Here is a 26541-nt window from a genome sequence, read left to right on the forward strand (position 1 = left end):
ATCAATGTCTCATCCTGCTGGAGGACAGGTGGGAACTGAGGAGAGCCCAGGAATGGATTTTTAGAATGCACAGAGGTGCCCAAATATACAAAGTGTCCCCAAGCTGAGACATCCACCCCTCCTTCAGGCCCTTAAATACCTTCAGGGCTGCATTAGCCCTGTCTGAACGAAAGGCAGGAATGATTCCAGCCCCAGCCCATCCTCCCAGCAGCTCCCCTGCCCAGAGATCACAGCAGGAGAGCCCTGTCCTGCTGCAATATCCTCGACTTCCTGCTTTCGTCATGCCTTAGTCAATATTGATTTTTGAGGCCTGGATGTTCTGAGCTGAGGGAAATTGATTCTCATCTCATGAGTCACCTCCTAAATCTGACACACTGATCATCCCTTCTCAAGCTGTTTCTCTTTGGAAAACCTTGGAAAGAAATATTGATGCTGTTGAATTTTACTGGAGCAAGGAACACGTCATCCCTGCTGACCTCACTGCCTTCCTCTGCTCTGTCACAGACACATTTTCTGAAAAATCCTTTCCTTAGGATTTTTATTTCCTGAAAATCTGAGAGGCCTCAGGAACAAAATGTAAACATTGATTATCTGCTGCTGTGGAATGCAACAGGTGCATCTGGGATTGGTCTCATGTGCTTGTTTCTAATTAATGGCCAATCACAGTCAGCTGGCTGGACTGTCTCGGTCAGTCAAAAACCTCACTGTCTAACACAGGTGATAGGTGTTGGGAAGTTATTGTAAACATTGTACGTGCAGTTTTTAGTATAAAGACATAACACTGCACCAGGGGCAGGCAGAGTGCCTGGAACTGTCCTGCTGGATGGACCTCGTCAGGGCAAAGAAAGAATTTTATAGATAAGATCCAATAAACAACCTTGAGACCCAGAAATGAAGAGCTCTGACTCCTTCTTCAAGCTCCAGGCTGGGAAAAGAGAATTTCCAAGTCTTCTCAGGGTCACTCTGAGCAGCTACAGATCCCCCACTGGGCAATAAAAGCTCCCCTTGCCTCAGGCAGCGTGTGTCCCCAGCAGATGTCACACCGGCGACAGGTGAGTGCTGCAGCTCAGTGTCACAAGGCAGCAGAGCAGCAGGTGGCAGCTGTAACCCTAGAGCACAGCATTGCTCTTTGTCTCCCAGCTAAATCTGGGAGCTGGCACCGCTCACTCCCCTCCCCAGGGATCCCTGCCCAGGGATGAGCTCTGCAAGCCAAGGATCCCATTCCCCCTCCCTGCTTGTTCCTTTCTTTTGGCACTGGAGGGTGTTTGAACACCATGAGAAATCACTGGTGAGTTTTGAACAAGCTCTGGGAGGAAAATCTTACACGAGGGACAAAAGGAAAGCTCCAGGTTCTGGAGACAGAATGAAGGAGGGCTGTCAGAATCTCAGAATATCCTGAGCTGGAAGGGACCACAGGGATGATTAAATTCAGCCCCTGGCCCTGCACAGACACCCCAACAACCCCACCTTGTGCTTGACAGCACTGTCCAAGCCCTCCTGGAGCTCTGGCAGCCTCGGGCTGTGCCCATTCCCTGGGGACCCCCCAGCACCCTCCGGGGGAAGAACCTTTCCCTAAATCCAACCTAAACCCCCTGAGGCAGCCCCAGGCATTCCCTCAGTCCTGTCCCTGCTCACAGGGACCAAAGATCAGTGCCTGGCCCTCTAAATAAAATAAATTTTGTAACAGAGGCTTGATGTGACAAAATGAATGAAATTATTAATTTTAAGCAGAGTAGATGATAATTACACCTTACTTCTCATAATGCAAAATTCAGGGAAGCACTGGATTGGCCATGGATTCAAAACCTATGGAAGGGGAGTGCTCCTTCCCTTTGACAGCTCAGCTCACCCCAAAGTGCTTCAGGACTGCCAGCCCAGTCCCTCCTGTTTATTCTCTCCTAGGAATGTCACAAACACAGCCAGAATGTCACAAACTCAGCCACAAATGAACTCTACACCTGAAGTCTGGTGCTGATCCTGCTGGGTTTCACCTTTGTTGGGATGGTGAAGCAAACAAGATTCCTAGAAATGGCTCCTTGGTGCTGTGCCAGATTTAATGGTGGAATTAATTCCCACAAGAAACATCACCTGCTCCTCACATTGCTGGGAGGGTTTCCCCCAAATGCTGGAACTGCAGGACCACCTCAAATAAATGGAAATTCATCAGTCTCTGTTCTCTGCCCCAAACTCTCAGACACCACCACAGGCTGCTGGACACACAAAGCTCCCCTGCTCTGAGGCACCAAGCCTTTGTTTGCTGGAAAAAGGAAATAAAGAGTCCCAGCCCACCAAAACCTGCGAGCTGCTGGAGCTCCTGGTGCAATCAGACCCTGCCAGGATTTGCCTGGAGCTGGCATTCCCTAAAGAGATGCCAAAGCAAATGCCATCCCTCTGTCAGGCAGCAGCGGCAAGGTTACCCCCAGAGCCATTCCTGGCCAGGGTTAAACTATCCAGAATTCAGTTCAGATGCTTTGTGAGCTCTATCCCAAAGGAGCAGAGCACACTGCAGTGCTGTGGACTCTGCAGGCACCTGTCCCTGCTCAGATCCCTTGGCCAGGCAGTGATTTGGCAGAGTGGGGGTGCTGTGGGCACTGAGGAGCAGTGAGAGTCCCCATTGTCCAGGGAGGGCTGGCAGGGCTATATTTGACTGCAGGATGGGCACTCCAACATGGGGAACATTCTTCTGGGGAGAGTCATCCTCGTGTCACCACCAGCAGAAGGAAACCTCCTTTGTCCCTTGCCTTGCCTGGAGACAGGGGCTCTCCTGCAGCCTTCACTGGGTGAGTGTGGTTTATCTGTAAATAAACTGCTGTTTGTGCTGCATTTTGTAGAATCTAAGAGCAGCATCAGTTGTTTTGTGTGACAGCTTTGCACTGCAGAAGTAGATTATGCTTTGTGTTTGTATCTGCTTTAATGATTGTTTTTCCAGTGTTGTTATGAAAATCCTGGTTTGCTTCATGTTTTCTCACCAGAATCTTCTCTGGTTTACTGCATGTTTAGAAAATAATCTGCATTTTAATTGAAAACTGTAGGTTTTAACAGTGATTATAAAACAATGAAATTTGTTCAGGGAAAAATAAAACCCATTACTTAGTAAAAATGAGTCTGTATCAGTAATTATTCATGAGCATGGAAACAAGGCTCTGATGCCCAGGATGACAGGACTCATTTGCAGCTGAAGCACTTCTGAAGACAGCAGAAACTATGAAATTACAATGATTTTTTTCCATAAAAGCCTGCTTCATTTTCTTCTCCTTTTACTTGTCAGCATTTGTTGTTTTTTCCAAAGTTAGTGCCCACAAAGCAAACATTATCAAGATAATTCTGTATTTTCATTTGCATGTTGGGATATTTTGCATGTACCACAACAACCCTGCTTTTCCATGGACTGTTTATAAGAAATTTCTTTACATCAACAGAAAACTGTCCAAGTTAAAAAATTGTACAAGAAAATTATACTGGGAGAAGCTGAAGCTCTGTATTTTTATCAGGTTCAGATTCAAAAGCAGCAAAGCTCAAATCCAGGTGGAAGATGTGCCAAGGGAAAATTTCAGTCATGGAACACGAGCTAGGGAAAGATTTGCAGCTATGCTTGAACAAATTCTATTCAGCAACAATTACATTTGCAAAGCTGCTTTTCCAAAGTAACCCGAGCTTTGAGAGCCTGTGAACGTGCCAGGGCCAGGATCCTGCTGGGTGGCTGGGATTTAACTGCAGGACAGGGACACGAGGAGGGATCCAAAATTGCCTTTAATGCCCAGCCATTAATGAGAGGCTAAAAGCAGAGAGCTGTGGGTCCCCAGAGCAGAGGCTGGGAACAGGATGGGAGCCACGAGTGCCAGGGTTTGCTCCTGTGTCCCACCTGTGCACTGGGATCGCTCTGGGAAGCTTTCCTGGTCACTCCTGGGGAAATCCTGCTGTTCCTGAGCCATTCCTTGTCCCACCTGTGCACTGGGATTGCTCAGGGAAGCTTTCCTGGTCACTTCTGGGGAAATCCTGCTGCTCCTGAGCCATTCCTTGTCACTCCTGGGGAAATCCTGCTGTTCCTGAGCCATTCCTTGTTCCACCTGTGCACTGGGATTGCTCTGGGAAGCTTTCCTGGTCACTTCTGGGGAAATCCTGCTGTTCCTGAGCCATTCCTTGTCACTCCTTGGGAAAATCCTGCTGCTCCTGAGCCATTTCTTGTAGGCTGGCATTTGTTTTCTCCATGATTTTTCATCCTTTCCCTAAGAGCTCAGCAGAAACACATGTTCCCTCAGGATGTACAGGACTGGATAAAGCATTTTTCTCTTGGAGAGCTGAGCTGGGACTGCTCTGAGTGGGCATGGGGAATTACACATTTGTACATGGGGAATTACACATTTGTACATGGCATGCATGCGACAGAGCTCTGCTTCAGCAGCTGGACCTGCTGGAGCACCCTGGTTTGGTGAGAGCTGTCCCTGCCCATCAGATGGGCTTTAACTTCCAACCCAAACCATTCCAGGGTTCCTGATGAGATCCTGGAGAAACAGGAACAAAAGCTGCCTTGAGTGACTCCATTCCTGCCCCTGATCCCACTTTCCACAGAAGCATCCCTCTCATAGCATGGATATCAGAAAATACTTTTATATCAACCTTCACTCCCAGGCCCTGAACACCAAAGCAGAACAAGGACTTTAAAAGATTCTGTTAAAGTCTGATTTGAATGTTTCAATCTATTCCAGCAAGACAATTTGGCTTTGACATCTCACCATGGGAACCAGAGCCTTCTTCCACGACAGAGAGGAGGAGCAGAAGGAGGAGAGGAAACAGAGCTTGGAAATTACCTCCACAACCAGGAAAAAAAGGTTTAAAACCAGGTAAGCCCCAGAGTCAGGGACAGGCTGAGTCCATCAGGTGCAGACAGGCCTTTCTACACATTCATGGATTTGTAGAATGCTGAGTTTGTGAAATGATGGAACATTATCTGGGTTCTTTTCCATGAACCTGCCCCTGGAAGTGAGGAAGAGGAGACCTTCAGCCTTTCAGACTTGTCGATAGCAGCTGCCCTTGCCTTGACCTCTGAGACAGCCAAGTAAGTCAGGAGTTATTGTAATTCCAATATAACATTGTGGGCAACACCACAGCTCTGCAACAGGGTCACAGCTCTGCAGCAGGGTCACAGCTCCCAACTTATTCTGCTGGAAGCAAAAGAGCAGGTTCAACCCAGAGGCTCTTCCTTTAAAAACACCAGGACTCAACTAAAATGCAGGAAATTAAATGATACTGCCATGTGATAATGAGGAACATTGCCCTGCTTACATGCAGGGGTGTGAGAGAAACCAGATTTTATAGGAATAAATGGAAAATACTGACAGATTAATGAACAGTAACAGATGGGACTCTCTCTCTTTCCCAGAAAATATCAGCCACATCTCTCCTCCCTTTGATCCTTTTCCCAGCTTCCTCCCCAGGACCAGAAGTGGCCAAACAGTCCCCATGGCAGTCTGATCTCTTCTGGGAGTGCTGGTTCCTGTGGGGATAATTCCCTGACATTCCTACCACACTCCATCAGCTGGTGTTTCTGTCCTTACCACTTCTGATCTAACAAAAAGTGTGCTATCAACAAAAAACACCCCTAAAAAAGAGAGGAAAAGTTTTATCTTGACTTCTGTCGGCTTTTATCATCATGCAGTTCCAGGGAGTACAATCTGAGAAGGGAAGCTGAGCTCCTGGAGCTGGAACAGAGGGGGCAGAAGAGAACTCGTTTTGGGAATGACACGGAGAAGATGGAAGAGGAGCTCATCAGGATCTGCAGGCAGCTCCGAGTGAGGGCTGACAGGAAGGGCCTGCGCAGGAAGGTCAGAGCAGAACCCTGTGCTGGCACCAGGGGCCAGCAGGGCTAAAACTGTGATCCTACTAAAGCAGGTGATAGGACAACCCCAAAATCTGGCACCAGATGCCAGCAGAGCTAAAGCTGTGATCCTGCACCACAGCAGGTGTTAGGAGAACCCCAAAATCTGGCACCAGATGCCAACAGGGCTAAAGCTGTGATCCTACACCAAAGTAGGAGTTAGGACAACCCCAAAATCTGGCACCAGATGCCAACAGGGCTAAAGCTGTGATCCTGCACCACAGCAGGTGATAGGACAACCCCAAAACCCCTCCAACCAAAGGCCCTGACATGTTACCAGAGGTCCCTGGTGCCAGAGGGTTTGTGTGAGAGCTGCCCCCTGGCCTGCCCTGCCCTGAGCAGTGTCTCCTGCCCAGGCCCTGCACAAGGCGTCCCTGCAGAAGGAGCTGCTGGAGCTGTGCGCGGCGCGGGCGCCCCTGCTCTGGATCCCGCTGCGGGCACACGGCGTCTGGGAGAACATGGATGTCACCCTGGCATGCACCGTCCTGGGGAGCCCCCTGCCACAGGCCACCTGGTATGGCACTGCCAGCACAGCCCTGCCCTGCCCAGGAGGGAGGGACAGCTGCAGGGGGCACAGAAAACACTCAGGGGTGTGGGACCAGCAGGGACATGGGGGCCTGGAGCAGTGACAGTGCCATGGGATCCTTCTGGGACAGGGATGGTGCTCATGGAGGATTCCCTGGACATTCCTGAGGGATCCTTCTGGAACAGGGCTGCTGCTCATAGAGGATTCCCTGGAGATTCCTTTGGGATCCTTCTGGGACAGGGCTGGTGTTCATGGAGGTTTCCCTGGACATTTCTGTGGAATCCTTCTGATGTTCATGGAGGTTTCCCTGGAGATTCCTGAGGGATCCTTCTGGGACAGGGATGGTGCTCATGGAGGTTTCCCTGTTTCCTGAACACTCCTACAAGGCTCATTCTGGGACAGGGCTGATGTTCATGGAGGTCTCCCTGTTTGCTTTTCCCACAGGTAGACTTGGATTTAAGTCTCAAAAAGCAGAATGTCCTTTCAGCACTAAATCACCACAAACATGCCCCAACAAGGCCTGGCTGCCTTGTACACCATGAGAGTTTCAGCATAAAGTGCTGCTGCTTCTACAGCTTGTAAAATACAACACAACTGTCACTTACTCCCTTTGTATATTAACCAACCTCAGGGGGAGAGTGTTATGGACTGGGCCTGAGTGCAGCACATTCCATAAGTACCAAAATAAATGAAAGATCACCTCAAAAGCCCAATTTGCACAGTGTATTTTGATCAGTTTGAAGTGATTGGCCATTCCTCCTCTGGAAGGTTTAAGTGTGCAAACATTTGCATTACTAATGACTGGTGGGCAGCAGCTCTGCCACTGTGGGAGCTCTGCATGTCCTGTGTCCTTCCAGAACGACCTCCCTGAATTATTCAGAGAGCAAAGAGAGTCTGAACCTCCCACACATCCCTGGGAGCACAAGGAAGAGACATCTGTGAACTCACTCACAGGAGCTGCAGGGCAGGGGATGTAAAGGCAAGGCTGAGCAGCCACACAGGACCATGGAGGGCTCTGGGTTTCATTGCCAGACTGGTTTGGATTGAAGAGGGAGATCTGTGAAAGAGGGAATTGTGTCTGCTTCTCTTTCCTGTGCTGTTTGATGTGGGTCCTTCCCTAACAGCACATTTCCTTCTTTTCCACCAGGTATAAAAACGGAATCCCCATCGATCTCCGCCGAGCCCCAGCAGGAAAATACAAGATCAAAAATCAATTTGGGACGCTGACCCTGCAGATCAGCAGGTAAGGGCTGTGCCCTTGGCTGAGCTGCTCCTTCAGCTGAGTGAGACCTGCTTGCCCTAAATTCCCAGTCTGTGGATGATAAACAAACCCAGTAATTCTCCTGGAATCTGACCTTGCCTGCCTTTAAGGCTGTTGTGTGTGAGCTAAATCTTTGCCAATCTCCACAGTGGTTCACAAGGTTTAAAAACTCTACACAAAAGCAAACAAAATTAAATTGCTTAATTTATTCTGCTCCTCTTTTCATGTATCACCAACATTTTTTCCTTCAGGGTAAGGAATGCACATTAAGCACTTCATGAACAGACAAAAATGTGATTTGGGATGGATCAGTGTAATCAGAACAACATTAGTTCTGATCTGTGAATTATCAGTGATAGACAAATGCAAATCTTCAGTTCAATCAAGTGTTCCACATGCCTTTTGCTTCTTCAGTACTTAAAATGTTTTCCTTCTGGGAAAACTCTTGATGATGAAGTACCAGAAATGCTTGTAATTGAGAGGAAAAGCAGATCTTGGATGAAAAGCAAACACCTCTGGGATTAAAGGGGAACCCCTTTGAATTTGTCCTGTGAAATATGAAGGAGGGGAAATTTAATTTTTTTTCAGATGCTCCATGGAAGATTCTGCTGAGTACAGTGTGGAGGTGAAGAATCCGTATGGTGAAGCTTATTCCTTTGCTACAGTGCTTGTCAGGAGTAAGTACAAATATTCCTTTGGGTTTCAACTTCCCAGTACTGCAGGGTCTTCCAAACATTCATTATTGGATAGGCACACACAGGCACTCTGGAAAGGACAGAACAGCTTCTCTTCCTTGGTCACTTCTGGGCCCAGCCAAAGGTTTTCCTTTCAGATTCCATGTGGACACAGCTGTCCTTTCACTGGGATAAAATTGTACTAAATTTAGGAGCTTATTTCTTCTATGAAACAGCCCCACAGTGGAACTCAACAGGCTCACAGAGAGTCTGCTAAAGATAAGCAAGGAATGGCTCCCCAAGAGCTGTGGCTCTCAGTGGCACCTCTCAGGGCATTATTGCAGAGAATGTCACATTCTTCCCTAAAATCAGTAACTACCAAGGGCAAATGCAAGATTTTCATCTGGGATTTGTGTTCTTAAAATAACTGGCACAGACTCCACAGATACAAACTGTGCACAGCCAAAGCCAGACATGGGGAAGAAAGCAAATAAGCCACCAGCACTTAAAAAGGGAAATAATCTCCAGCTTTAGGAAATATGCAGAGCAGTCTCACAGAATCACAGTTTAGCTGTTCATATTTCATCTATTTATATCTAAATTAAAATTTTGCAATAAAACAAATGGACAGAACAGACTTACAGGCAATTGTAGACAATTACACCCTATAGTGGGACTGACAGAGCCCTCTGCCATGGGGTGTGTTGTTATCACACTTATTTTCACATGCCATATTTTGATCTGAACTCTCTCTGGGATGCAGATGTCACAAGGAGACTGTGACTCCAGGACTGTAAAAGCAGTGTATTATCACATCTTTCAAGGCCTTTAATTAAACAGTGCCAAAATTCAGCATAACTGGGAATATGCAGCAGGCATTTACCAGTTCTAAAGGGACACCAGCCCAGAAAACCTTCATTGCATCCTTCCCAGATCCCTAAACTGCCCCTGCCCTAATGCAGGACAAGTTACCAGGAGGTTCTCACAGTGTGGCCACAACAGGAGCTGCCCTTGGCCACCAAGCAGCAGCGTGAGGAAAAATCCCATGCCAATAATATCCTGCTCCTCTCATTCCCTGTGGGACCTTTAGGATCAGAGCAGGATGAGGATGGAACAGGGGCTGTGGCTGGCACAGAAAGGCCTGGCTGGGACTGCTCTCCTCACCTCTGAGGATTTCATCTCCTGGAACATTCATGGAACAATTTCTCTGCAGACACATCCCCAGAGGCTTGTGAAGGGCATCAGGGGTCAAATGAACTGAACTTTTAGCCCATGGTGACACTTTAAAGGTTCAAACCAAGGCTGGCTTGAGGGAAAAACAGTTTGCTGAGCATCACTGGGTGTTATTAAGATGATAAACACTCCATGAGATTTGCTAAATGTGTTTTCCTCTTCTCTTATAGAATATTATGGAAAGGAGTCAGGATTTGATTCAGAAATATACAAAAGTGAGTAAATAATGAATGTTACTATTAATTATTTTTATAGCCTGATGCACTTGGATTATTTTTTCCCTGAGAGCTTTTCCTGTCAGCCTGACTGCACAAGTGCAAGGCTCACTCTAAATATATGACAATAAAAATACTCCAGGAGGAAGGCTCTGAAGTCTATTTATCATGCTGACTTTCATTCCACAGGATCCCTTCTGGCCAGAGAGGCAGATTTTGCTTTTCCACTGAAACCCTTATTTGCAAGAGAAAAGGAGCCTTTCACCCTCTCCTGTCACTTCTCCTCTGATTTACTGGAGCACCAAGGAGGCATCACCTGGTTCAGAGATGGTTTGTAGGCAACAGCTGAGTTTGTGTGCATTTACCTCTGGGAATGTCCCGCTGGAATTCACAGCTGGGATTGAATGTTCACAGACAAAATGAGAAAATTATTAAAATCCAGGATTCCTGAGCTGTTCTCAGCTCTGCTCAAGCTACAGATGTTACTATTTAATGTTTGTGTGTAAAGGATGATACCATTGAAATGTTTTGGGGGTAATGACATTCCTGTTCATAAGAATATTTGAAGAGCCTTAGTTTGAAAAGCCTCCAGTGGTTCTCCAGGGAGAAAAACTTCTGGATTCTCTGTGTGTTCTGCTTGGGTCTTTCTGTGGATCAGAGTCCACAGCTGCAATCTGGAGGCAAAAAAATAACACCAGGAATGTCTTAGAGACCCCTGCTGCCATTCTGTGCTTTTCGAGGCATTTGGGAATAAATATTGCCACTCCTAACCAGGCAATCCAGGTGAATTTCCTTCCCCTTCTCTGCTGCACAGGGGAGCTGCTGCAGGACTCAGAGGGCCAGGAGCTGAGGTGCCAGGGCTGTGAGGCCTCTCTGACAGTGTTGTGTGCTCACAAGGAGGACGAGGACTTCTACACCATCCGCGTCCCCTCGCTGCACGGATACAAGGAGCAGACCACCTATGTGTTTGTCAGAGGTACCTGCAGATCTCCTTTCCTGGGGCCTTGGCATAAAGAATTCTCCCCCTCACACACAAGGAAACAGCTTCTAATTTTGTGTGTGGATACAATTAGCACAATGACCAAATCTTATTTTCGCTGATGATTTCAGTATTAGAAAACTGTGTTACTGGGATAGGCCTTTAGACATTTAAAATTAATCTCCTCAATGAAAATTCTGGAAAAGAACAGAAGCTCTCCCCATCACGTGGTGTTTTGCAGATGCTGCAGCACTGACAGCTGGAGCCCCAGGATCCCCCCTCAATGTGAGGTGCCACGATGTGAACAAAGACTGCCTGCTCCTCTCCTGGGTAGCCCCCAGTGATGATGGAGGAAGCCCCATCCTGGGGTACCTCATTGAAAGGTCTGTAAGGCACCACTCGGAGCTAGCAACCCCCATTTATGGTGGAAATGGAACAAAGGAAGCCTGTGTGTCCCTGCAGGTGTGAGGCTGGCTCGGAGCAGTGGGTGCGGTGCAGTGCCCAGCCTGTCAAGGGCTGCAGGTGCCCAGTGCTGGGCCTGGCAGAGGGACAGACGTACCAGTTCCGTGTCAAGGCTGTCAACAAGGCTGGCACCAGCCACCCCTCAAGGGCCAGTGACCCTGTCACCACCCAGGACGCCAGCAGGGATAAGAGAGTGACAGGTTGGTACCAAACCCTCAGAACCACGGGGGGCTGCAGGAGTAACTGAGTGCAGATTGTCCAGATCCTCCCCATTCCCACAAATGTCTCTGCTGAGCCCATCTTGGGATCATTCTGAACAGAGAAAGCTCAAAGTGCCATAGTTTGTGACATAAAATGTCTGTAATTGTGCACAGAACCAACGAGCCAGCCCTGGGTTCTGGCACCTCCTGTGGGTGGGTAACTCTGCCCTGTTTGTCATTGCAGTGATCCCATATGACCAGGGCAGGACCATAGAAATATCCAAGGATGACCTGGAGGGTGAGTTCAAATCTCCCCAAAGTGTTTGTCTCCTTCTTTATATTGAAGAATCTTCATTTATAGTGGGAGAACAGAATCCACTGTAAAAGAACTTTAATTTTCCTGCCACATTATCACTAAAGCCTTTTCTGCCTTCCCATAGGACACATTAAAATTCCCTTGCCACCCACCAATGTTCATGCAAGTGAGGTCAGAGAGGATTATGTGGCTTTGGCCTGGGATGAACCAGATCCACGAGGCAGAGAGCCACTGAATTACTATGTGGAAAAGGTAAGAAAATAATATCACACAGAATGGGAGCTGCAGAGAAGAACAGTTTCTTTCTCAGCTGGGACATGATACAGGTGAGGCCATTCCCAGTTAGGAACTGGGGAGATCCAGCCTCAAACCCAGCTGGTTCAGCCTCTCCACCCCACATGTGCCCTGAGCCATGGCCCTGACTCTGACACAGCTCAAGGACTAATGATTGACAAGCCATGGACAAGGAATTTTAACACCACAGAACAGTGGCAGCATTGTAACAGGAAGAACTGAGAATACCTCACTGTCCTGTTCCCCACTAATCACTCTGTTGGTTAATTAGCATCTTCTGCCCATCTCCTTTCATGCATTCTTATTTCTCACCTCCTGTAGCAAAGGCACCCTCCGCTGCCAAGGGTGAAACTGTGGGTACATCCACAAGAAATACATAATTTATGGGTTTAGTTTGTGTTTTGTTTGGAGCTTTTTAAAATTCCTTTCCTCCAAAGCCCAGCTTTGTTATTGGTCAGGAGGGGTTCGTGCTCACTTTAGGAGCTGTAAATCATCTCCTTTTCCCTTGCAGTGTCTCGTGGGCAGCAGCTCCTGGCAGATGGTGAACCTGGAGACGCCAGCGAATTCCCCAAGATTTGCACTCTTCGGGCTGGAGAAGGGAAAATCCTTCCGGTTCCGCGTGCGTTCTGTCAACAAGTTCGGCATCAGCGAGCCCTCGGTGCCCAGCGCGCCCGTGCTGGCCGGGACACAGCCCGGTAACGGGAACGCTGCTCTGCCGGGCCTGCAGCAGCCCTGCAGGGGGGTGGGCTGACAGGAATGGGGGGGATTCTCTCTAAACCTCATGGCTTTAACTCCTGCACCAGCCCTGCAAGGGGATGGACTGCCGGGAATGGGGGAATTCCCTCTAAACTTCATGGCTTTAACTCCTGCACCAGCCCTGCAGGGGGATGGACTGCCAGCAATGAGGGCATCCCCTCTAAACCTCATCATTTTAACTCCTGCACCAACCCTGCCAGCAATGAGGGCAACCCCTCTAAACTTCATGGTTTGAACTCTGCTCTGCTGCGTCCTGCACTAACCCTGTGCAGAGGGGATGGGCTGCCAGCAATGAGGGCATCCCCTCTAAACCTCATGGTTTTAACTCCTGCACCAACCCGGCACAGGGCATGGGCTGCCAGCAATGAGGGGGATCCCCTGCCCTGCCCACACTCCCCTCTAAACTTCGTGGTCTATGGTTACACAGCAGTACTTTGATATAAGGAAATCTCTTCAAGCCCTAAATCCTCCTTTAATTGGTTTGCAGTTGGCCAGGGCAGTGTTGATCTGAGCAAGCAGTGAGCAGGGAATTAAATTTAATGAAATAGGAACAGTTGAAGGCTGTGTTGAATCCAAGGATGCTTGCAGCGTGGTGTGAGGGAGGTGACAGTGTGCAAGGAATGACAGGAGGCTGCAGCAGCCCGGGCTGGGGGCTCAGCCAGGACAGAGCCTCTGCATGGCTGCTTTGGCTTTGGGGTGTTTTCTCCCTGGACTGAGCTCACACAAAGAGGCCACAGGCTCATGTTGGTGTTTCTGTTCTGCAGAGGGATGAGCACTGACTCTTTATTTGTGTATTGTCCCACACTGAAGCTGCTCCAGGGTTCACTCAGAGATGGAAATGCAGAGGGGAGCAGGTCCCAGTTCAGGGTGGAGCCAAGGACAATCAAGATTAGCTTTGTTTTTCCTCTGCTTCAGAGGAGTTTGTGTGGGGAGACTGCAGAAATCAGTGGGAGAGGAAGAAGTCATCTCGCAAACCCAAGCACAGATCCTGTAGAGCAGACCCCTGTCCATGGCATTTTGCTCTAATTCCACTGAATCCCAGAATGGTTTGGGTTGGAAGGGACCCCAAAGCTCATCCATAGGCAGGGACCTTCCACCATCCCAGGCTGCTCCATCCCCACCCAACCTGGCCTTGGCCACTTCCAGGGATGGGGCAGCCACAGCTTCCCCGGGCAACAATTTGAAAACGGTGCTCTGGAAAAGGTGAATAAATCAAACAGCCTAACTCATTTATAATACTTTGGGCTTTTTAAATTACAGATTTTAACCCTGACTACTTTTGTCTGTGTTTTTTGTTTCTTTCCTTTTTTAGCTCCTCCATCTCCACCATCTCAGGTTCTGGCCTTCAGAGACACCAGGACATCTGTTGTTGTGCAGTGGGACAAGCCCAAGGACGGCCCAGAGCCCCTTGGGTATTACATCTACTGCCGGGAGACGGGCACGGAGCAGTGGCAAACAGTCAACAACAAACCAGTGACAGGGACTGAGTGAGTGCAGCTCTGCTCTGCTGAGGGAGTCCAGGGGCCCGGCCTGGATTCCTCTGCTTCTGCCTGGAGTCGTGTTTCAGATAAAAAAAGACCTTCCTTCAGTCCCCACGCACAGGCTGGCAGGCACAGCAACAGCAGGGCCTCGGGGTGGGGGGGGATTCAGGATTGCTGCAGGCCTGAGCCAAGGCTGTGTGCTCTGCATGGGCTGGGCTCTGCAGCCCCACTGAGCCCTGGGGCATGCAAAGGATGGGCTCTGCAGCCCCACTGAGCCTGGGGCTCTCCAAGGGCTGGGCTCTACAGCCCCACTGAGCCTGGGGCTCTGCATGGGCTGGGCTCTGCAGCCCCACTGAGCCCTGGGGCTCTGCATGGGCTGGGCTCTGCAGCCCCACTGAGCCTGGGGCTCTGCAAGGGCTGGGCTCTACAGCCCCACTGAGCCTGGGGTATGCATGGGCTGGGCTCTACAGCCCCACTGAGCCCTGGGGCTCTGCATGGGCTGGGCTCTACAGCCCCACTGAGCCCTGGGGCTCTGCAATGGCTGGGCTCTACAGCCCCACTGAGCCCTGGGGCTCTGCATGGGCTGGGCTCTGCAGCCCCACTGAGCCTGGGGCTCTGCAAGGGCTGGGCTCTACAGCCCCACTGAGCCTGGGGTATGCATGGGCTGGGCTCTACAGCCCCACTGAGCCCTGGGGCTCTGCATGGGCTGGGCTCTACAGCCCCACTGAGCCCTGGGGCTCTGCAATGGCTGGGCTCTACAGCCCCACTGAGCCCTGGGGCTCTGCATGGGCTGGGCTCTACAGCCCCACTGAGCCTGGGGCTCTGCAAGGGCTGGGCTCTACAGCCCCACTGAGCCCTGGGGCTCTGCAAGGGATGGGCTCTACAGCCCCACTGAGCCCTGGGGCTCTGCAAGGGATGGGCTCTACAGCCCCACTGAGCCTGGGGTATGCATGGGCTGGGCTCTGCAGCCCCACTGAGCCTGGGGCTCTGCATGGGCTGGGCTCTGCAGCCCCACTGAGCCTGGGGTATGCATGGGCTGGGCTCTACAGCCCCACTGAGCCTGGGGCTCTGCATGGGCTGGGCTCTACAGCCCCACTGAGCCTGGGCCACCAGCAGAAACACATTCCATGGGTTTGCCTGTTTTCCACTAGAGTAAGTCTGTGTCAATCACATGCAGAACTTACAGTCACTCTCCAGCTGTGGGGGTCACATGTCAAGCAGAAAAAGTCCATTAAAAAGTCCTGTTTATCTCCCTGCCCATGGTGATTCATCTCCATCTCATCCATATCCACTGTGAGTTATCTGCAGCCATTTCATGTGACACATTAATTGGTAATGACAAATAATGATTTTGCAAGAACCAAACCTTATTAAAGTGTGTTGATGTCTGCTTCAGCATTGTTTACCTGTGCACAGGCAAACACAAACATATTCATTTGCTCTCCCAGGTTTACTGTTCCTGGGCTGCAGCCTGGAAAGGAATATGTGTTCTGTGTGAAATCTGTCAGTGATGCAGGACTGAGTGAGAGCTCACCAGAAACAGATCCCATCGTTGTCAGGCCAGCAATTGGTGAGTAGTGACCAAATGAAATCCCTCCAAGCCCATCTGTCAGGCACAGCCACCACTGCCTGCTGTGGTGACAGTGGCTGAGAAACAAAACAAAAGGGAACTCATTTTCCTGTACCCTGCAGCTTCTGCCATCAATTACACTTGCCAAGCGTGGACAGAGTTAATTAATTAGCACTTTGTCCTAGCAGTGTGTTACATTTGTGGTGTTAATTTGGCTCTGGGTATAAGTGACCATTTTAATTGCTCAGTTATGTGATGTCTGGAAACCAGCATTGGGAATTTCTCAGGGAAATTATAAAATCCTACAATCACACCATCCAGGACCTAACCCTCCACGTTCCCACTTTATCATCCCACTGCTGCCACCTTTTCTGCCACACAAACCCTAAAACACCAGGCAAGGGACCTCCATAGGCACATCCAAGGCTTTTGCTGTGACTCCAGATGAGAACGTGGTTGTTGTGCTGACACTGCTGTTCCGTCTGTCCCTGCTGTTCCGTCTGTCCCTGCTGTTCTGTCTGTCCCCCCACGCCCAGCCTGTCCCTCGGCCCCTCGTGACTTTGTGCTGCTGCACTGTGGCAAGGCTGAGATGACCATTGGCTGGAAAGCCCCGAAGCACAAGGGAGGAACAAAGATCCTGGGATATTTCCTGGACAAGCACGAGCCCTCTGAGCCCGACTGGCACGAAGTCAACGCTCGGCCGATTCCTCGGCGCGTTTGCACGGTATCCATTGGGGCACAGCTGGGAACAGCTGCACCAGGGCTGAGCTGGGCTTTGTCTGCTCCTGCAGAAGTGACCAGGTCTGCCCTCTGCACCCCCAGGTCAGCAGCCTGCAGGAGGGGCACCTGTACCAGTTCCGTGCCCGTGCCATGAACAGGGCTGGAGTTGGGGCAGTGTCTGAGCCCAGTGACCTGTTCAGATGTGAGGAATGGACCATGCCAGAGCCAGGTATCCCTCATGGAAAACCATCCAGGAAAATGGCACCAGCTGAGTTTGTAATCTCCTCACTCATCCAAGGGGTTTCTGCCACAGAAATGGCTGCTCCCAGGACAGAAAAGCACAAAACACTTCCAGGGGTGTTCTGATGTTGTTCATGCGTTACACAGACAGAGCACCCGGGTATTTAAGTATTGTTTCCAGAGAATGAAGAATCAGAATCTAAACTCTAAACCCCCTTTTCTTTACACCACAGCAAATAGCATTAAAGCAGCTGGTGATGCTATTTCATAAACATACCCCTAATTACCATAGAAACCATCCCCTACAGACGTGCTACCCCAAATTGTGCTCTGTGACCCCAGCCCAACTGCAGTTTCCCTGCTCCCTCTGTGCCAGGCCCTCCTCACGATGTCAGGTGCACTGAGGTGAGGGACTGCTCCCTGCAGCTGCACTGGGAAGCTCCTCTGTACCTGGGGGCAGGGCCGGTCACAGGGTACTTCATAGAGCTGTGTGAAGAAGGCTCAGAAGAGTGGAAACAGATAAACAAGCAGCCCACAGCCAGCACCCACATGAAGGTCTGTACCTGCCCTGAGTGTCCTGGTGCTGCTTGTCCTGCTCTGACATTAATTCCTGGCTCTGTTCCCTGCAGGTGTCAGACCTGGAAACGGGCAAGTGCTACATTTTCCGAGTACGAGCGCTGAACAAGGCTGGAGTTGGACCCCCCTCACTCCCCTCAGACCCTGTGGTGGCTAAAACCAAACCTGGTATGGAGCTAAAAGCCATGGGACTGGGCCAGCCTGTAAATAAATGTATGATGTGGGTGAAAATGTGCTTTGTGATGCATCAGCTACTTGTTTCACAGCAAGAAACACCCTCAGTAAAACAAAGATGAACAAATCAAGCTGCCCAAATGAATTAGCTCTAACTGTGCTCTGTGGTTGTTTTCTGACTTAGATGTGCAGAAGCTCAGCCCTGGTCTGGTTTGGTAAGGAGTGTTTGGTGGGTTTTTCACACATCCAGGCACAAATGAAATTGAAGTTGGGGTGGATGAAGAGGGTTTCATTTACATGGCCTTTGAAGCTCCTGAAAAGAATGACTCCTCTGAATTTATCTGGTCAAAGGACTATGAGGGACCTCCAGATCCCGACCGAGTCCAGATTGAAGAGAAAGGCAATAGGTGAGTATTTAATGCACACTGAGAAAATGAACCGGTGGGTAAGGAACACATTAAACACCAAGAAAAACCTGCAGCCAAATGTTTCCCTGTCCTTTCCCTGATTCCCAGCCCTGGAGTCCATGAAATGGGTTGGGCAGTGCAATCTGGGAGCAGCTGCCATCCTGTTCCCAATATCTTTATATATTGGCTCCTCAGAGTCATTTATAAATTCCAATAAGTTCTACATTTCCTGTTCTGGGTGTATCAAATTCTGTCCCAGGAGACATCATTTCTGAGGAAAATATATAATTTTTGCTATTAATCTTTTTACTTCTAGATCAAAGCTGATACTGAAAGAGCCCTCAGAGAAGGACCTGGGTGTGTATTCAGTGGAGGTCACAGATGTAGATGATGATATCTCTGCCAGCTGCACATTAACAAAAGAAGGTAAAAACTGATCATTGCGAAAAAAAACCCTAATGTGCCCTCATTTTCTAATCTTAGATGTTGAGAGGAAATTTTCCTGCAGAAGAATAGTGAGTGACTGATGTCACTTCATGGTATCACTAAAAAGATGTTTCCCATTCCTTGAAGGCTCAAGGGCAGTTTCTTTTACAATCCCCTAAGGAAAGATTCCGGCAAAGTCATTTTTCCACTGCAGTTCAGATTTCACATTTGGCTACACTGTCACAATGATTTATAACTTCTTTAGCAGGCTCCCTGAATTGATCCAACCAATGTTTTATTCAGATATAACCGACAATTCCCTTCATCACCTTTTCTAGTCCTCCCCATTACTGAATGTTTTACCTTCTCTTTGATGTAATGTTCATCAACAAATTAAATTAAGTTGATACAATTAATTTGTTTTGGCCTAGTGCTGACTTTTAACTCTCTGCATTGCAGACCTGGACAAGTTATTGAAACGCAGCCACGAAATCAGGAACCCACGTAAGTTGAAGCAGCAAAAAGCCACGAGCAGGGGCCAGCCTGGGAAAAGGGAAGCCAGCAGAGCCCTGGCTGGGCCAGAGCCTGTGCTGTGCCTGGGATTCCCCTGGTGCTTCTCTCTGCCTGCCAGTGATCAAGCTGATATCCGGCTGGAACGTCGATGTCCTGGAGAAAGGGGAAGTGAGGCTGTGGCTGGAGGTGGAGAAGCTGTCCCCGAACGCGGAGCTGCACCTGATCTTCAATGACAAGGAGCTCACCAGCACCCCAGTAGGTTTTGTTCTGCATTTCATCTTGGCTCGCTTCCCCACTGCTGAACATGGCACATTCCCAGTTTTCCGAACTTCTGATGGGGATTTTGAACTGAATACAGGCAAATCTCATGAATTCTAAGAGCAGATGGAAGAGATTTATTTCTCAGTCCAAAGCACTGGAAATAGCCCTGTGTGTTACAGCACCCTCCAACCTCCTCAAACATCCACAAAAATGCTCAGGCCTCCTCCTTGTCCTCCCATATCAAATTAATATTAGAACATGTAAAAAAAACTTGGAATGAGAGGACCAGAGGGGAGAACAGTTGAGAATGAAGCACAAATATAAATCATGGGCTGTCAGCTCAGTGCAGAGCAGCAATGCCCAGATAACAACCAGGACCCCCAGAACAAAGGACACGTCCAGGCCAGAGCAGTTCAGAGCTGTCAGTGCCCTGTTGGGGGGGTTAAATCAACATGTAACAAGTTTATCCAAGGCTTTATCTCTTCTAAAATCTGTCTCCTCTCCACTGGAGAGCTGACAGGGATCTGCACATTTACCAGGCTCGTTGCAAGGACAATATTTGCTCAGAGCAAACAGGCAGTGAGGCAGCGATGATGTTTGTGTTCAGGCACCTGGCACTCCTGGGGGCAGGAGCTCAGTGGTACCTGCACCTCAGCAAGAGGGGGAAATATTCCCCACCCTGGCCAAGGATGGAACTGCACATCACACATTATAACCAAGTGCAGCACTCCCATGCCACTGGAAATCACAGATACTCTGGTTTCAGCTCTGTAATACCCATGAGGGAAGGATGTCTTCCTCATCCTGTAAAATGAGGGGAGTTTATAAGGATACAGGTACAAAATAACTGCAATATCTGCTGTGCCAGGAGCACTTCTACTGTGGAATCTCTTCAGTTTCTCCTATTTCCTCTGTTTGACACAGACACACAAAATCAACTTTGTCAAAGAGAAAGGCCTCGTGGAACTGATAATCCAGGATTTCTGTGCTGATGACAAAGGGATGTACACAGCCCAGCTTAAAGATGGGAAAGCCAAAAATCAATTCATCCTTGCTCTCATAGATGAAAGTAAGTGAAATTCAGAATCAAATATAGACTGCCATGCTCAGTGGAAACTTTGTGAGGCACTTAAGGCCCCAAAGCATTTCCAACAGTTCTAATGGCACACTGGGAATGGGGAGAGCAAATTTTAGCCCAGATTTAAAGTCCAGGAATCATTTAAAAAATTTTCTGAATCTCTCTTTACCATAAATTAAAGCTTTTAGTCTTATAAACAGGTGCTTGATGATAAAAGCAGTCTGCTGAAGTGGAATGCTTAGTTCTTGCTTCCAAATATTTTACATATTAGCTTGCAGTGCTGAACTGTGCCTTGGCAGCAGAGTGGGGAGTGTGCGGTCATTTATCTCAGGGCAGGATCAGGCTGGAAATTCAATGTATTTAGCAGCAGGTTCACTGCACTAAAGGTAATAAAGACAAGGAGGAAATATCTCTGAAGAGGAAATATCCAATAATGGGGGGTTGTTGACTTTGTCCTTTGCTGTTCCATAGCTTTTGCTAAAGTGGCAGAAGAAGCTGAAGCAAAACGGAGACAATGGAAGAAAAAGCAGGGTAAGGTCAGCCAAAGGCCAAGGACTTGTCAGAATGAGGCCAGGATGGCAAAAGCCAAATGGATTTATTTCACTCCATCATCTTTTCAAACACAGCATTCAAGCTGAGGTGACACTAGGATAGACTCCTTGTTTTCAGATACTTTGCCCTGCCCTTAAAAATCAAATAATGAACTAGTTTTAGCCAGGCTAGGCAGATTTATCAGTGGAGATCCTCTGCATCAGTGCTGTGGCACTGAACACTTTCAAACCCTGAAGACTGTCCAACCTGAATATACATTCTGTAATTAAGATCCACTTGTAAAAACCAGGATTTCTAGCTAAGTTTGTAAAGATCCATGCATTCCACTTTCACCTCCCACCTATGTTGGTGAATAAAGAAGTTTATAAAACAAGTTCATTGCAAAAATACTACAACTGAAATGTGATACCCTGCTAGTGAGGATAAAAATATTCACTTGTTAGTGACTGTGACAGCACGTTATAAATCCAGTCTCTTCTCAGCTGCCCAGTATGGGATGAAAGGATCTGAAGTAATTCATTTCAGTTTCCCCTCCCTGTTCTCTGTTCCCTCGGGAATTCCAGGTGCACTGCGGGAATCCAGCACTAGATGGAAGCATTCCCGCAGGAAACTCGGCACCATGACAGAGGTTTCATTTCTTTCCAGGTCCACATTTCATAGAGAACCTGACATGGAAAGTTTTGGAGACCTGTGAAGTGCTCCTCACCTGCAAGGTAACAGAATTCCTTCAGCATCAATTTTAGGTGCAATTTTCAGAGGATATGAGCAGCGCAAATGCTTTGCTGCATTTTTAAGGAAATGGTTTCTTTTGGGCAGAAACTTTAACAAAGAAGGGAAATTCTCAGATTCTGGAGTAATGTAAGTGATGATTCATATTAGGACATCCAAGAATTAAGAAATCAAACGGATTTTGACTTCTAAATGTTGGCTTCAAACAGGCAACAAACCTGAGGAAGGACACCAGCTTCCAGTGGTTCTTCAATCACAAGGCACGAGCTGGTGGAGGGTTTGATCCACAGACTGGGATGGGAACTCTGCAGATCCCAAAGGTGAAACATCAAACAGCTCAGAGATCCACAGGAAAATGGCAAAAAAAAAAAAAAAAAAAGGGCTGATCTTATTCATATTCCATGTGGGTTCTGGGTAGTGCCCACTGAGTGACAGAGACACTGAGAAAAGCCAAAGAGGAGAAACTTTTAATGTTACAGTCAGGCTCTGAATCTGAATTCTAGTGGAGTTCATGGCAGGGGGTTGGAACTAAACAATCTTTAAGGTCCCTTCCAGCCCAAACCAGGCTGTGATTGAAGATCCTAATAAGAATTAAGATGTTTTTAACAGTGGGTGGCTGTGCAAAGTTTAACACATCCTGAGAGACTGAAAAGAGCTGGTTTCACACAGGCACTGAGGCAAAAGCTGAGCTACTGAACCCCAAACCCAACAGCTTCTGAACTTTCACAGGAGCTTTTGGGACAATTTCCCCTTTTTCCCCCCTCATTTCTGCTCACTTCAACCAAACTGATTGGGAAGGAATGAATGTCAGCTTTTCCCCTTTTCCAAATCCTGCCCTGTTTCAGTGATACAGGAGATTTCTCTGGGAGGGTTGTTGTTTGTTTTGGGGCTTGTCTGGGTTATTTTAATCAACATTACACATGCTCACACGTATTTGGTAGGTAACCAAAGCAGATGAGGGCCTGTACAAAGCAGTGGTTTCAGATAACCGAGGAGAGGACTCCACCCAGCTGGACCTCACAAAAGGAGGTGAGAGAACTTTGGATCACACAATAAGACACATTCACACTCCTTTTGGGATTTAAACGCAAATATCCTCACTTCCTACAAAACCTACATGTCCTATGTGCTTTTATAGGAGTTAAAAGCCACACTAAAATATTACTGGTTGAATTTAAAGAGTTTCCTGCTCTACGTGCTGATGTCATTTCCACCTGCAGTCATTTCTCCAGCCAGGGCTGCATTATAAATTCTGCCAAGCCCCACGGATAAAAGCTCAGGGATGTTTCAGTCACTCCAACCCAGAATCAATCAGGAGGTTCTGCTGCCCAAGATTAAATGCTGCCCCGACATCTGGAATCCATCATGTGAACCTGGTACATAAATCTCTTGTCTGGGAGGCACATGCTGAGTGGGAAGGAAGATAGGAGCATCTAAATTTAGTAAGAAATGCCCAGCATCTGAAAACAAATGAATCAGAGGCAAAACCTCCATTCCCAGTGAGCTGTGCCACAGAAAAAGACAGCAAATAACCCGTGGGTATAAACCATCCCAACCACAGTGAAATTCAGTGGCAGATTGGAGGTGGTTTGCTGTGATTTGTATTTATAGACTCTTCAATCTTTGTCTTTCAGCCTTTGAGGAGCTTCTGAAGGAGCTGTGCAGGATCAGTGGTATGTGAGGGGAGAGGTGGGAGGGCACAGCTGGCCCTGGCTGTGGAACCAGCCCAGCACCATCCCCTCCCTGCTCCCCTGGCTGGGATTTTGTCCTGAACAGGGAAATCTGGGAATTCCTCCTCAATTCCAGTCTTTATTTTACACCACCAGCTCTTTCTGCCACACCTCTGAAAATCCAGCCCACTGAGGAGGGCATCAAAATCTACACTGATGTCAAGTACTACACAGACTACATGAAAACCACCTGGTACCACAAGTAAGTCCCCAAAAAATATTTGCAAAGCTTCTGGAGCACTGTTCCTTCTAACTGTTTATCCAAATTTAAACATTTGGGCCTGAGCCCATACATTTTTTCTGGTTTTGTCTGAGTAACGGCTGAAATCCACAATTCACTCCCATCCTGGAACAAGTCTGGGAATTCCAGAGTGGAAAGTCATGTTATTTTTATGGTAGCACTGCAGAAATATTTATAAGTGATCATCTTTCCTAGAATAATAATGATGCTGCACTTATGGTACTGCTCAGTTACAGCCTCCTTGGTTACAGACAGAATTTTTTCAAACACTTCATTTTTACTACTTCATGTTTTCCTAAACCACTCTCTTCCCCCACTCTGAATAAAAAATATTCCCAAAATTACAAAATTCTTCCCAAACACTGAATAATTTAGCCTCATAATGTCTTCCTAAATAGAGAGCTGGTGTTTTATAGATACCACCTACACATGGAGATAAGGAGGTGAACTTTTAATAACACTCAAGGGCTACATACTTACAAATATTCAACATCTAAACAGGATTTAATCCCTTAAATAACAACTAGGAGGTCTTTTGTAGAGTTTATGAAGCTCTGGCAAACTGCCTCCAAGTGCAGCCCCATGGATTCCCTCTCTCTGACTCCCACTGGAAAATGTGATTTCTCAGCTCTGCTGAAATGACAGAAGTGCCATCACTTGCTCACTCAGGGAGAAGCAGCTGGAGAGCCGGGACAGGAGCAGAGCTGGGAGCACCATGAACCAGCTCTGGCTGCACATCCTGGAGCCCGGGGAGGCTGACAAGGGCAAATACACCCTGGAGATATTCGATGGCAGCAGCTCCCACAGACTGACAGCAGACCTGTCAGGGCAAGGTGAGCTGAGTCACCTCTGAGCTGCTTTCCAGGAGCCCTCAGAGCTGGGCAGGGATTGCTCTCCTTTCTGGAGCTGGAGCTGATTTCCATGGGTAATCCCTGTGGAATTGGGCTGAGGGGGACAGGGAAGAGCCCACAGCAGCACGAGGAGAGGGGAAAGGATTGAAGCCTTTAGGGAGCCTTGGCACTGCTGGGGAAAGGATGAGAACAGGGCAGCTGCTCCTGGGACGTGTCCAATTCCTCCCCTGGACATCAAATCTCACAGGTGGCATTTTGGAAAAGAGAACTTCCAGGATTACAAAAGCTTTTCCAAACTGTTGGAGGTTTTTTCCTCCTCTAAACTTCTCTTTGGGAAGAGAGAACTCAGTCCCACTTATTTCAGTACACAAACAGAGCTTGATTCCTTAAGGCAGGGGCAGATACCATCTATGGGATAATTACATTTATCATGTAATCCCAGCACTGGTAACAATAACATAATGCTAAATCTAATGAGTCGAACAAAACTAAAGGCAACTTCCCTAAAACCTTTCATTCCTGCAGCTTTTGAAGATGCCCTGGCTGAGCACAAGAGGCTGAAGTAAGTTCCTCCTAAATATTTTCACAGCTAAATCTATTTTGAGTCTCACACTGTAAATTGTTCATATAATGGCTAATAAATAAAACCACAATCATTTTCTCCCTTTCAGGGAAGCAGCAATAGCAGAGAAGCGTAAGTAAACGAATCTCTTCCCTTCAGTGAAACACAGCCAGGCTTGCTGATTAGAAAAACTAAAATGTTCTATTTGTTCATTCCCAGGTCGTGCCAGAGTCGTTCAAGGTCTGCCAGATGTTGCCACCATCATGGAGGACAAGGTGATATTGAGTAACTCCATGAATTCCTTGCACAGACACAGAGGGATCACTGATGGGGAGGAAAGATCCTTTTTTACCCTCCTGTGCACTGCCAGGGGTGGCAAGTGCTGCCCTCCTGGGTCACCCTCACTGCCAGACCCTTGCTGTTGTCCCCCCATCTCACAGGATCGGACTCTGAAGGCCTTTAGGTGCTGGGCCTGATTCTCCCATCAGCCCAACTCCCTGCTTTCATTTCTGAGTCACATTTCCCTTCACTCAGGCAGCACAAACCCTCTGCAAATAACTGCAAACTCACCCTGTGCCTGTTTCAGTGCCACCTCACAGCACAGGCAGCTATAAAAACCAGTGAGACAAATATGAGTCAGGCCCAGTGCATTCAGGCAGGTTAATCCTGATTGCACTGGAGGAAATCAGGAAAAGGAATATCAGATATCAGTGTTGGAATGTCACCAATGAAAATGTGAGAACTGATTTTTATTGCTCTTAATTTAAATGATGTGTGGATGTGGCACTTGGGGATGAGGTTCAGTGGTGGCTGAAGAGCTGGCCTCAATTTTAAAGTTTTTCTCCAACCTAAATGATGCTGATTCTATTCACTGAATTTCCCTGCACATTTACAGCTCCACAATCCATTTCTGTTCTATGCACTGAATTTCCTGCACATTTACAGCTCCACAATCCATTTTTGTTCTGTGAACTGAATTCCCTGCACATTTACAGCTCCACAATCCATTTCTGTTTTATGAACTGAGTTCCCTGCACATTTACAGCTCCACAATCCATTTCTGCTCTATGAACTGAATTCCCTGCACATTTACAGCTCCACAATCCATTTCTGTTCTCTGTTTCACCACAGACACTGTGCTTAACCTGCTGTGTGTCTGGAGACCCCTACCCAGAGATCACCTGGTTCAAAAACGAGAAGGTCATCGAGTTTAAGGACAGATACAAGATGGATGTGAAGGGCTCAATGGTCACAATCACCATAGAGAGAGTCTGCAATGAGGACACAGGAAAATACAGCATCTATGTCAAGAATAAATATGGCTCTGAAACAGGGCAGGTCACCATCAGTGTCTATAAACACGGGGAGATCCCAATAGGAACAGAGCAGGAAGTCCCAGCTGGGATTGCCACAAAAAAGCGTAAATGAATTCATTGTCTCCTTGAAATGGAAAGGAATTTAACTCCTTCAGATGCCTTTTGGTGTCTCTGTGTTTATTGTAGCAATATTTCAGTGGTTTGGCAGTTGTTATAGAACAATTCTGGGGTGTGTGTGTGTGTGTGTGTGTGTGTGTGTGTGTGCTCACACGTGTGTGCACTGCATGTTCACCCTCCAGACAGACTCTGCCCTGGTAAATCTG

The 26541-nt window shown here is 48.0% G+C and overlaps 1 protein-coding gene across 2 annotated transcripts; it reads left to right on the top strand.

Annotated features, from left to right (window-relative positions):
- The first annotated feature begins 4734 nt into the window (after nt 1-4734).
- Nucleotides 4735-26541, top strand: MYOM3 (myomesin 3). Of its 2 annotated transcripts, none has more exons than XM_059488675.1 (36): nt 4735-4841; nt 4982-5056; nt 5657-5822; nt 6232-6389; nt 7549-7644; nt 8251-8339; nt 9740-9784; nt 9974-10114; nt 10599-10760; nt 11005-11146; nt 11226-11425; nt 11670-11723; nt 11866-11993; nt 12547-12730; nt 14104-14278; nt 15721-15842; nt 16379-16566; nt 16665-16791; nt 17179-17357; nt 17432-17546; nt 17803-17959; nt 18276-18385; nt 18845-18889; nt 19017-19153; nt 20084-20228; nt 20709-20768; nt 21435-21502; nt 21728-21838; nt 22460-22547; nt 23153-23191; nt 23345-23450; nt 24159-24322; nt 24866-24902; nt 25012-25034; nt 25122-25177; nt 26034-26541. In XM_059488675.1, exons 1-36 carry the CDS (start codon nt 4735-4737, stop codon nt 26328-26330), a joined length of 4296 nt encoding a protein of 1431 aa, XP_059344658.1. In that variant the 3' UTR covers nt 26331-26541. The 2 variants fall into 2 exon arrangements, with proteins under 2 accessions (XP_059344658.1, XP_059344659.1); XM_059488676.1 differs by having other exon boundaries at nt 5663-5822.

This window comes from Ammospiza nelsoni, chromosome 25, assembly GCF_027579445.1.
Source record: "Ammospiza nelsoni isolate bAmmNel1 chromosome 25, bAmmNel1.pri, whole genome shotgun sequence".
Classification (NCBI taxonomy): domain Eukaryota; kingdom Metazoa; phylum Chordata; class Aves; order Passeriformes; family Passerellidae; genus Ammospiza; species Ammospiza nelsoni.

What these genes read in the sequence shown, in the direction of transcription:
- MYOM3 (XM_059488675.1), top strand. Translation starts at nt 4,735, where the DNA reads ATGGGAACCAGAGCCTTCTTCCACGACAGAGAGGAGGAGCAGAAGGAG. An exon ending in ATTGAAGAGAAAGGCAATAG is followed by an intron (nt 17,960 to 18,275) that starts GTGAGTATTTAA and finishes TTTTACTTCTAG; the next exon opens with ATCAAAGCTGATACTGAAAG. An exon ending in CCACGAAATCAGGAACCCAC is followed by an intron (nt 18,890 to 19,016) that starts GTAAGTTGAAGC and finishes TCTGCCTGCCAG; the next exon opens with TGATCAAGCTGATATCCGGC.